We start from the raw sequence: 11,805 nt of genomic DNA on the forward strand, positions 1-11,805 counted from the left end.
TTTTTAATATGTTGGCTTCGTGAAATTGTTGGTGGCTTACTGTCAGTATTTTTTTTTGTGTATAAGATTTTTCGCTGTGCTAATTTTGTATTTTGTTGGTTGGGAGGAGAGATAATTAATCAGGTGCCCAGACGGTGTCGGTTTGGAGTATAGATGGGCACGGGACAAAGTTACAATCCCGATCCCTCCCATCACGAATTTAAATTTTTATGTCCCGAACCCGGCCATCCTGGCGTTTTTCAGAATTGCACCGCGGGTCCCATGTTAATTCACACGCCTTTAAACTAATTTTAAATAATAAAAGATCTGGCATTTTCTGATTATTGTTTTTTGCTTTGCTGTTCGTTTTCCTTTTTAATAAAACATAAAACGTGCGTATGTCAGAAAGATTTTCGGAATTTGCGGAGGTTGCGGGTATCATCGGGAGTGTCGGGAAAGAATTTTGATCCCGTCCCGCCAGCAAAATTTTTAAATACCTTCTTCTACATATTTGTGATTTGACAGTAGAGAATGACATAATATATTTCAACAATCGGGTTATAGTTCCCCATAATTTACGCGAGTTAATATTAACACAGTTACATTCAGCACATCTCGGAATCGAGAAAACTAAAAAACGAGCTCGAGGGTTAGTATATTGGCCCAAAATTGATGATGCCATTGAAAAGATGATTGCAAAATGTACGGCGTGCCAACAACACAGGTCGGATAATATCAAAGAGCACATGATATCGCATAATATACCATCACTACCTTACAATAAATTAGGCGTTGATATTTGCGACTATGGCAAGTTAAAATACTTAATTATTACTCGCGTTTCCTATACATATTACAAATAAAATAAAAAACAGCTGGCGAATGTATTAGTAGTTGAAAACTTGTTTTGCAACGCATGGAATCCCCGTAGAAATAGTGTCAGACAACATGCCATTTAAGTCATATGAGTTTTGAAAATTTTGCGAAACCATCGGAGTAAAATTAACAACTACTACAAAAAAATTAATAAAAAAACGCGTTGCGGTAATCAAGAATTGTGGATGGCTCTGCTAGAGTATCGAAATACCCCTTTGAAGGAGGTTGTCTCATCCCCCGCCGAATTGTTGATGAGCAGGAGAACAAGAACTCTACTTCCAGCAAAAACAACCTTAGTTCAACCTAGGGTGACCCCAAATATAGACGGAAATATAAAAACAAAGAACAAGTACTCAAAAAAGTTCTACGATAGAAGCGCCAGACAGAGAGATCCGTTCGCTCAAGGAGAGAAGATATGGTATAAGCACAACGGAAAAGAATGCGTCAAGGCAGAAGTTATGGATACACATGACGCATCGAGGTCGTATTGGGTTAAACTGCAAGATGGCGCCGTATTGCGAAGAAATTCTAAATGGTTACGAAAACGGATATAAATTATTTTAGTTTATTTCTAACGTAATAATATTTAATGATTAAATATCAAATAATGTATAAAACAATAACAATAAAACAGTCGTATGCTAGCTAAGTAAGCTATAACACACAGACAACATTTACTTTGAAGAAGGAAACTTGCCCACCACTAAAAACAAACAGCAAGGCTGTACCACAAAAGGATAGTGTCATATACCTTGGGATAACACTAGATAGACGACTTACCTGAAAAAAGCATATAGAAAACAAAATTTCTCAAGCGAAACTAAAACAAGCAGGCCTTCAATGGGTTATAGGACACAAGTATAAATTAAGCTTAGATAACAAGATGTTGCTTTTTAATATGATCATTAAACCATGTTGGGCATATGGAATCAGGCTTTGGGGCACAGANTAGAAAACAAAATTTCTCAAGCGAAACTAAAACAAGCAGGCCTTCAATGGGTTATAGGACACAAGTATAAATTAAGCTTAGATAACAAGATGTTGCTTTTTAATATGATCATTAAACCATGTTGGGCATATGGAATCAGGCTTTGGGGCACAGAGTGCAATTCCATTTTGAACAGACTTCAAAGACTGCAGTCAAAAATTTTACGCGCCATATGCGGAGCACCGTGGTACATAAAAAATATGAATATCCACAAAGATCTTAATGCAAATACGGTGCATGAGGACATAAGAGGGCAAAGCACCAGATACTCAGCACGGTAAATGAACTATCCAAATCGACTAGCAAGAGATCTTCTTAGCCCGAGATATGCAAGAAGACTAAAAAGAAAGGATTTCTCCGATATTATCAAATGATGCGCAATCTAATAAATTTCGATATCCACAATATATCAATTTCGGGTCTGTAACTCGTCCTTTCACGGCTAGGAAACTTGTCCTTTCCGACCGAGCACAGCCTACTGGATTGTAATTACTTAAATATAGGGAAGCGAAGGCGCGGCGTGGAAACTAGTCCTTTCCATCCGCCCAGGCAGTGCGGCTCTGGAACTCGTCCTTTCGGACCGCATGCCCAGCACGATATGCAGCGATCCTGCTGCTCGGAATCTTGTCGATTCCGACAGCCTCAACAACTGCAGTAAATATATATGTAGGAAAAAATCAAAAATTTCTAAGCATTGCCGCGGAAATTTTAAATTTAATGGTAGTTTGTAAGATTTGAAAACTTATTGTTAGTTTCGAAAGAAAGATTCAATAAATAAATACATATTATAAAAAAAAATTGGTTCAGCTGTTCTCGAGTTTTGACGACCATGACAAACGAACACAACATTTTTATATAATATGTGTGTTTCAACGAAAATGTTAACCGAAATGCAAGCAAATGAATTCAAACTTTAAATTTCGTATTCGGATGGCGGAAAAAGGTTTTGAAAACACGAAATGGTAGAGAGAAGAACTGAAAAAATTGAATTTAGTATGTGTTACTAGTAAGAATATTATATGGGGGAAAAATCTGTCGCGTGCGTTATGTCGCGTACGTTATTATGTTTTCTATAAAAAAATGGAAGGATTGTAAAGGTACATTATTGAGCATAGCTTAGGAAGTTTTAAAGAAAAGAAAAGCTCCCATGATTCGCAGACTTTCGCATATATGTACTATACGTGCCTTAAAAACACTTCTTTTTTTGTCGCGTACGTTATCCCCTTGTTTTGAGAAGATATTTTCTATACCAAAGTTTAGAGGCTGCTTATATTTTTCTTAAACATAGTACCCTTGGGTTGCAACATAACCGTAATCTTGTTTTTCAGTAACTTTTATTTTTGAGAGATTTATTTTACTCCATAAGCGTACGAATGTCGCGTACGGCTGCATGGAAATACCCATATATAGATCTCGTATTTCTCCAAATTACCGTTATATGGGATGTGGGCGTAGTTATTGTCCGATTTTAAAAATTTTCCGCCGCTTGGTATATTTTACCAAGACCAACAACTGTGACAAGTTTGTAGTGATGTGCTGAATTGTCGATACCCAATACTCGGTACCCAATACTTTAAGAAAATTTCTGTACCCAATACTTTATTTTTGATTCGATACATTAAACCGTCGTCTTATGGTCAGCTGATTAAGTTTAGTGATATTTGGACTAGTTTTTACTATTTCTTCCTTTGTTTATTTTATGTTTATATTTCTTTATAAAAGTCTAGCACATTACATAACCAGCACCATATTAATCCACATTTCAGACTTTATACTTAAGTTATAAAAATTCAACAAACTTAAATAATTACACTTACAAATTTTAAACTATTTATTAAAAATTTTTAGAAAAATTTTAGGTAAACAGTTTTATAGCATTATATTTTACTAGTTTGAAACTGCAAAATTTTTTTTTGCTGACGGTCCTAGACATTTTCCTCCATATAAAAGTAATTGGCGACCATACTCCACATGGGAGAGAATTGAGGCAACGTTGTTAATTCGTAATATTATTACGATTTGCATTGTGGGCAGATATTAATACCGAGTATCGAAAGTATTGGATACTTTTTGAGTCGGTACCGAGTATCGATCAATACTTAAAAGTACCGACTCAGCACATCACTACAAGTTTGGGAGAAATTGGTGTATCGGTTACCAAGGTACACATGTAATCATAAGTGGGCGTGGCTACGCCCATTTTCCAAAAATTTATAATATTCTTATATTTTGCATAAAAATCATTGTAAATAATAATTTTGAGTGAATAAGCTTCAGTAGTTTTACGATCGCCCTCTAGCCAAACTCCAAGTATTTCTGTGTTGGAATTCAAATGTTGCTGAAAATCAAATATTCTTTAATGGGGCAAAAAGGTGCAAAGCCCACACACATGATTTTAAAGAGTAGACTCTCAACTTTCATCTAACATAAAAATCTTGAACAATACGGGACAATACATTCAACTTTTACTGCACAAACCACAGGTAAATACCAAATTTTTACGATAAAAAAGTTATACGAAAAGTACGAAACACTGGACCATACAGATATTACACAAAAAACCTATTTTTTTTATTCAGTTCAAAAATAGAAACCTTTCTTTTGTTTTTAATTGTAAATTTATTAACTTTTTTTGTTTATTAACTATTATCACACAGTTCGTTTCATCGTTACAATCTTTTACTGAGCATCGTTACAATCTTTTACTCAGCTGTTCCCAAGTTTGTTGTTGCTTCAAAGGAATCATTTTTGACAGCTCATAAATAGAACAGGGTTGCCTTATCAAGTTTATTTTATGCACATTTCGGACCACTGAAATGACTCCATTAATACTACGAACCCTATTTTTTAAAATTAGTAAAAATTGTTTTTTTTTTTTTGAATTTATGCCAAAAAATTAATTCCAGACCATAGTGCGATGGAACGATGAACTGTTCCTCCAAGACGTCACGTCTTTATGATATGAAAGCGATACTGCAATTAGGAACTATTTCCATAGGAATAATATAACTTGTGCGATAAATTCGGAAGTATTACAGAAGATCCTTGGGTTGGTTACATTTTATATAAAACGTAATGAGAAATTTGGGATACCTTTGAGCTTGCAACCAAAGCCGCAGAGTTACGCTATTTTCATCCTGCATTCGGTTGAGATTACTAGCTCAAACCAATATTTTATCTACGTAATTCCAGCCACATAGACATTAAAAAAAAAACAGTTCCAAGACTTCATGAGAAAATGGCAATAAAATAACGCATTTGTTTTAAATGAAACGTAATTTAATATTTGTTATTCGCATACGATTATGGAGAAATTATAAATAATAATAATGATAATAATAATAATAATAATAATAATGGTATAATTTCACCATAGAATATGATTTCTTGCACGTTAATTGAAAAATCAAAAAAGAATTGAGAAAATAGAAATATGTATAATTTTACTTCAATGAACTTTCAAAATTTGCTCTGTTAATTTTCAAAACTTCAAAGAGTAAAAATCGTCCGAGCGCCTGTTACGAAGATAGCAAGCGATAGAAATTGTTTTTTTTTTTAATGAAATGTGTTACTATAACTTCCAGTAGTCTCGAAGAAGTTACATCGTGGCGATTGGCGATACAATTCTCTTCCAGTTGCCGCAGGGTTGTTGTTGTAGCGGCTACTAAGCCCCGTTCGGGGCGGTTCATCCATCAACGTTGTCGTCTATTTCAGCTAGGGGGAGGCCCAGGAAGTGTGCTACTTCCAAAGGGGCTGTCCATAGGGACAGGGGCGTTAGCTGAGTAGGGTTCTCAGGGCATGTGAAGAGGTGCCGGGAGTCATGTGGCAACTCTCCACATGCCGGGCATTGGTTGGGCACATCCTCGTTGATTCTGCTTAGGTAGCTGTTGAGCCTGATGCAATAGCCAGAACGAAGTTGGGCTATTGTAGTGCGGGTCTCCCGAGGCAGACCAACTTCTGTCCCGTCCACGTCCGGTGCTTGTGTGCCTAGGCATTCACAGGGCGGGAGTCTACATAACTTGAGACTGATTCCCTGTGAATGCCGTTCAGGGCCTGTCGGTAAGTTGACGGGTCCAGAGGTTGTTTGATATACCTCTGGACTTCGTCTGTCAGTTCGTAAAGATGCCTCCTGACGTGCAGTGGCGAGATCTCTACCGTTGCCCGCTGGGATGGCCACGTCTGTAGCTCCCAGCGAAGAACCGCTTGCAGAGCATTATGTTATGCTCCTTTACTGGGAGCATCTGGGCCTCGTCATGAAGGTGGTGTTGTGGCGTCATCAGGAGGCATCCTGTCGCAGTTCGTAATGCCGTGTTTTGGCAGGTCTGTAGCTTCATCCACTACGTCCTGCTAGTCCCCGGCGACCATACGGGCGCTGCGTAGTTTAGAACCGGNTGTTTTGGCAGGTCTGTAGCTTCATCCACTGCGTCCTGCTAGTCCCCGGCGATCATACGGGCGCTGCGTAGTTTAGAACAAGCCGGCCAATTGCCTTGTATGTTGCCAACAACGTTTCTTTATCTTTGCCCCAAGTGCTGCCGGCCAGCGACTTGAGGACATTGTTGCGGCTCTGTACTTTGTTGACAATTGCGGTTGTATGCGCCGAGAAGGAGAGCAGACTGTCGAAGGTAACTCCGAGGATTTTCGGGTTATTCACCGTCGGTATTGTTACGCCATCGACGTGAATACCCAGTGGCAGTCTGACCTCCTTCGTCCAGGTGGTGAAAAGGGTTGCCGAGGATTTCGCAGGGGATAGGGCAAAGCTACTTGCAGTGAAGAAGCGAGAAAGTTCGGAGAGGTAACCGTTAACTTTTGAGCACAAGTCATCAATTCCATTCCCAGACGCCATGATCGAACAATCGTCAGCATACGAGACTATATTAACACCCTCTGGTGGCTGACGAAGCTTTGATATGTAATAATTAAACAGTAGCATGGACGGGACACCACCGTGTGGTACCCCCTGTTTAATTTTACGTGGCTTGCTAGTTTTGTCTCTGAAAATTCGCCGACCACCGTTTGAGTCCCTGTGAGAGTGAGGAGGCCTCTATATCTTCTAGTAGCGTTGAATGACTGACAGTGTCGAACGCCTTGGACAGGTCCAACGCTACTAGAATAGTTCTCTGTGTTATCTGAGTGTTTGTGGCGTTAAGTGCTGTTGTTGTACTATGCACTTTACGGAGCCCATGTTGATGCTTCGCTGGGGTCAGGTAGTTCGTGAAGTAAGGGAGCAGCAGGGCCTCGAGTGACTTCGCTACCGGGGAAAGGAGAGTTATCGGGCGATAAGACTCTCCTTTGTTGGCTGGTTTCCCCGGTTTGAGCAGTGGGACCACTCTCCCCATTTTCCAGATGTCTGGAATGACGAGAGTGGCCATAGACAGGTTGAGGACCTCCGGTAGGTACGCGTCTCCCGCAGGACCCAAATTTTTCGGCATCAACATGCATATTCCGTCGGGTCCAATGGCTTTGGAGGCATTCGCCTTCCCGATGGCTACCCTTACCTCACCGCTGGTGAAAACAAGAGGCGCACTGGGTTTTGGCATTTTGTGCAGCCTTCTGGTCACTCGACGTTTGGCTTTATCCACCGGAGGATGCAGAATGAACTGCCGGCTAAAATAGCTCGCGCATCTCTCCGGGCCCGACGAAGCGTGGTCACCGAAGTCTATCTCGACTCTGTCGTCGCGATTCGTCGGGTTGGATAACGACCTCACGGTTGACCAAAGCTTCCTCACACCAGAGGCGAAGTTGCAGGTCTTCAAATGCTCTTCCCATTTCTTCCGCTTATGTACGTTCACAAGTTGCCGAATCTCCGAATTGAGATCCCTAATACGGGGATTTCCGGGATCGGCCTGACGAAGGTTGTCGCGCTCATCAGCTAGAACAGCCGCTTCGGCAGGAAAATTCGGACGTGGATCCTTAATACATCCTGCTGGGATGAAGCGAGCTGCAGCAGCGGTGACAACCCTGCGGAACTTACGCTCACCTACATGAACGTCGGTTGGTATGGGTAGTGCAGTGAAGGCGCCCTCAGTAACATCCGTGAAGCCTTTCCAGTCAGCTTTGGAAAAGTTGACATAAGTCCGGTGATCCACGGAAGCAAAGTCGGCAGGTTTATCAATCGAGATGACTATGGGCAGATGGTCTGATGCTAGAGTCAGCATAGGTCGCCATGATACGCTGTTTATCAGACCAGCGCTGACAATTGTTAGATCTGGCGAGCTGCAGCAGCTGCCCATAATCCTGGTGGGTGCGTCGTCGTTCATTGTGCAGAATGTCGAATCGTCTATCTGCTCAGCCAGATGAATTCCAGAGATCGTGGTGCGCGTTAAAGTCACCAACTACCATACGGTTTTCACCTCTGAGTAGCGCACCTATTTCAGGGTGATATCCTTCCGGGCAGCTGGTGACATGTGTATACGTTGTACAGGGGGTATGTATACGTTAAATATTTCGAGCTCAACATCGCCTGACCGGATAGCAATACCCTGACATTCTAGGATGGTATCCCTGCGGTCGATGTCTGCTTCAATGAGACGATACTGTACGGTGTGGTGCGTGATGAACGCTAAACCTCCACCGTTATCTCGCTCGCGATCTCGACGGTGCACGTTGTATCCGGCGCAACTCAACAGGGTTGAATTGCCGTGCAACTTCGTCTCTTGGACCGCAGCTATTAATATTCCATGCCTTGCCATGAAGACAGTTATCTCCTCGATCTTGCTCTGGAGTCCGTTACAGTTAAATTGTAGCACGTTTATGTGCCTTGGGAGACCGATTGTGATGTGTGGTGTTAAAGAGGTGTGTTGCCTGCCGGCCCCCTGATGTACGTGCTGCAAAAGGGGGTGCTGCCTTGTGGTGGTGGTTGGCGGCGTCGCGGGGGATGGATGCGACGCGGCAGTACAGCAGGGGCCCACATAGTCACCCGTCCAATCTCGTGTGTTGCGAAGTCATGAACGTGCCCTAAAGTGGCACCAGCCGAGGCAAGAGTTGCACTTGACTGATGTCACGTTACGGTATATTCTGGGCTGACAAACAGAGCAGATTGTCGGAGGGACTAGGAGTTGCCGGCGGCGGTGTGTGGGTGCTATTGCGTTTGTTTGTGTGTCTGTTGTCCGAGCAGTTACGGAGGTGACTCCACCCGTCACAGGCATTGCACCTGACCGAGGTGGAGTTTGTATGCATTCGTCTCTGGCATACGCAGCAGGTGTAGATTTCTGGCCCTGGGTTTGACTCTATGCCAGCCCTGAGCAGAAGGGTGCTGAGAAGGTGTAGCCCTAGGATCGAGCAACGTTTGATGGATTTCACCGCCCTAAACGGGGTTAGATCGCCGAAACAACAGCACTTAGTCGGGTAAAACCCGAGTCATTCCGGTACGTAGAACCGGCTGTCGTGGGAATGCTGGCAGGGTTAATATCTCCGCTTTATTAATGTATGTATATTAGGGTGATTCAGAAAAAAACAATATTTTTTCCTTTCGTTTTTCGTTTAGATGCCAAAATAAGTCTCAAAAAATATTAATATTGAGAATGCCCGCATCGCACTTTTCGATTTCCCAAAAGAATAACACAGAAAAAATGTTTTTTTTCACTTCTGATTTTTATATTTAACGAACGATACGTTGTACTGTAAAGATCTTGGAGTCTTTTTGAGAGAATTGAACGCTCTACAAAAAAGGTCTGAAATTATTTTTCGATAAGTTAACTGGATCAAAAGTTATTCAAGAATTAAAAAAAAAACTATTTTTCCTGTGTTATTCTATGGGAAATCGAAAAGTGAGTTGACATTTTTAATATTAATATTAAGGGCGCATATTTTCTGAGACTTATTTTGGCGTCTAAACAAAACTTTTGAGCATGGTTCCGAGGAAAAAAAAAAATCTGAATCACCCTAATGTATATAGGACCTGTGCTTGCTCATCTTTTGAAAAAGCACTGTATTATTTGTACTTTTTGTTTTTAAGGCGATGGCATGTAAATAGCAATGAAATAATTTTTTTCCAAATCGGGTACCGAAAAGGAAGTATTGGGTACCAACATTTTTTTAAAGTAGTGGGTACCGAAAATTCATCACATCACTAGGAATCAGGTCTTAAAACCTAAGCCTCAAAATTTTGTTGACCAGTGTGTTAATGGAATATTTATGATATTTCATATTGACAAAAATTACCTGTCCCTTTTCTTTAAGTGCATTGGCTAAATTGCAATAAGCATCTGGGAAGTTAGGCTGCAGCTCTATCGCACGCCTATAGGTGTCAATAGCCAAATCAATCAGCCCTTGCTCATAATAGACGCATGCTAAATTTCCATGAACAACCGCATTATTTGGTGATAAACTTAAAGCTCGCAAATAAGCCGCTACCGCTCTAGAAATACATAGATAAATAAAATAAGGCATAAATATCTCAAAGTTTTGAATCGATTAATTAATTCTAGCGTTTACCGAAAAAAAAGCAATCGCTTCAATTATCAAAATAATTTTATTTTGGGTTTTAATGAAAAGAAATTCAATCGTTACGGCTGAAGCTGTAGCATGCATTTAGGTGCTAGGTGTTAACAAAGAGGCAATGGCATGCAAAAACAACTTTTCGTTGATTTATTTTGTTTCAATGTTAACGATTGGTAATTTATTTCGTTTCAACGCTAACGTTTGAGTTTTGTTTTCTTAATTTAGCTCTGAAACGTAACGAAGTTATTTTGATAAGTTAGAAAACGAAATCGATTCATATACAGTGACGAGCAAAACTGTAACATGGTGTAACACTTTTTATTTCAGCCACCGCTATCTTTCCAAGTTCTAACGACATTTATACTTTTGTTGTATATTCTTATTGGTACACCCCTACTCCCTCTCTCATAACGATTTGAAGTCAATCCAACAACAATAAAAAAATTGCAAACAAAAATGTAAATTAAGACAAATGTTACAGTTTTGCACTCACTCTCAGTTTTGCATTTTACAGTTATCTTTTACTTAGTTGGAAGTCAGATGCCTTTTTTTGTATTGTAATTTATTCAAGAAGTTATCACCAGTAAATAATATGGTTAATCAGGAAAAATAAATTTAAATAATAGATTTACTGCGGAAAGGCGGGACCACAGGAAAAGTGGCATAAAATTGTGGAGTTTGCCACATGAAAATGCTAAGACTGAGAAAAAATATAGCCTAAAGTGTTGCTTAGGACAAAAAAGTCTGTAAAAAATATTACGGTCCGATATCTTATGAACTTAGTAGCACGTAGCGCTGCAGCCACTATTACAGAAGCGCTTAAGGTATTAAAATTGAATGTAAATCAGTAGACAGCGAGGCGAATAATTGCCAAATTGAGCGCAAAAGCAGCATAAAAGAAGAAAAAGACAATTTTGATCAAAACACATGTGCGAGGGTGGTAGCATTTTGCTGTATGGCACGAAAACCGGACCGTTGCCTACTGGGATATGTTAGGCATTTCAGAATGCAATAAAAAATCACATTTTTGAGCATTAATTGAAGGTTATTTGGTCTGACAAGACTTAATTAATCGCTTTCAATCAGATGGGCGGGCATGGTATTGGATCAAAGAGCCAAATTAAGCCTAAGCGCATCATGTAAGGCGAACTGTGAATCACAGTGGTCGGTCAATAATAGTTTTGGGTTGTATTTTAAAAATGTTGTTGGCCGTTAGTACGCATTAGTCTAAAAAATTAGAGTTTCTGCCGAAAAATCACCCAATACACATAGTACATGTTCGCAAAGACTGGATACAAAAGCAAAAATTTGCTCATTTGAAATGACCTCCACAATCCGCGGACATTAATCTCATGGAGAATTTGCGAAATCAACAAAAAGCACAGCTTACTAAGTATCCAAGTCCGTCCAATGGAGTACATGAGCTGTGAAAGCAAACCAAGGATATATGGGAGGCTATACCTCCAGAATTTTTACAGAGATACACATTAGGGATGCCAAATCCTTGTTTTATTACTGTTGTT

General features: G+C 40.2%; 1 protein-coding gene across 2 annotated transcripts in view; it reads right to left on the reverse strand.

The window, feature by feature from the left end:
• sxc (O-linked N-acetylglucosamine (GlcNAc) transferase sxc) overlaps positions 1–11,805 on the reverse strand; it is a 132,216-nt gene that overhangs the window by 70,182 nt on the left and 50,229 nt on the right. For both annotated transcript variants that reach the window (XM_017616407.1, XM_017616406.1), the window contains exon 7: positions 10,004–10,199. In XM_017616407.1, the coding sequence (XP_017471896.1) occupies positions 10,004–10,199 (196 nt within the window). The remainder of the gene's footprint in view (positions 1–10,003; positions 10,200–11,805) is intronic.

This window comes from Rhagoletis zephyria, unplaced genomic scaffold (assembly GCF_001687245.7).
Source record: "Rhagoletis zephyria isolate East Lansing unplaced genomic scaffold, Rhagoletis_zephyria_1.1 Rzeph_scaffold_01198, whole genome shotgun sequence".
Lineage (NCBI taxonomy): Eukaryota > Metazoa > Arthropoda > Insecta > Diptera > Tephritidae > Rhagoletis > Rhagoletis zephyria.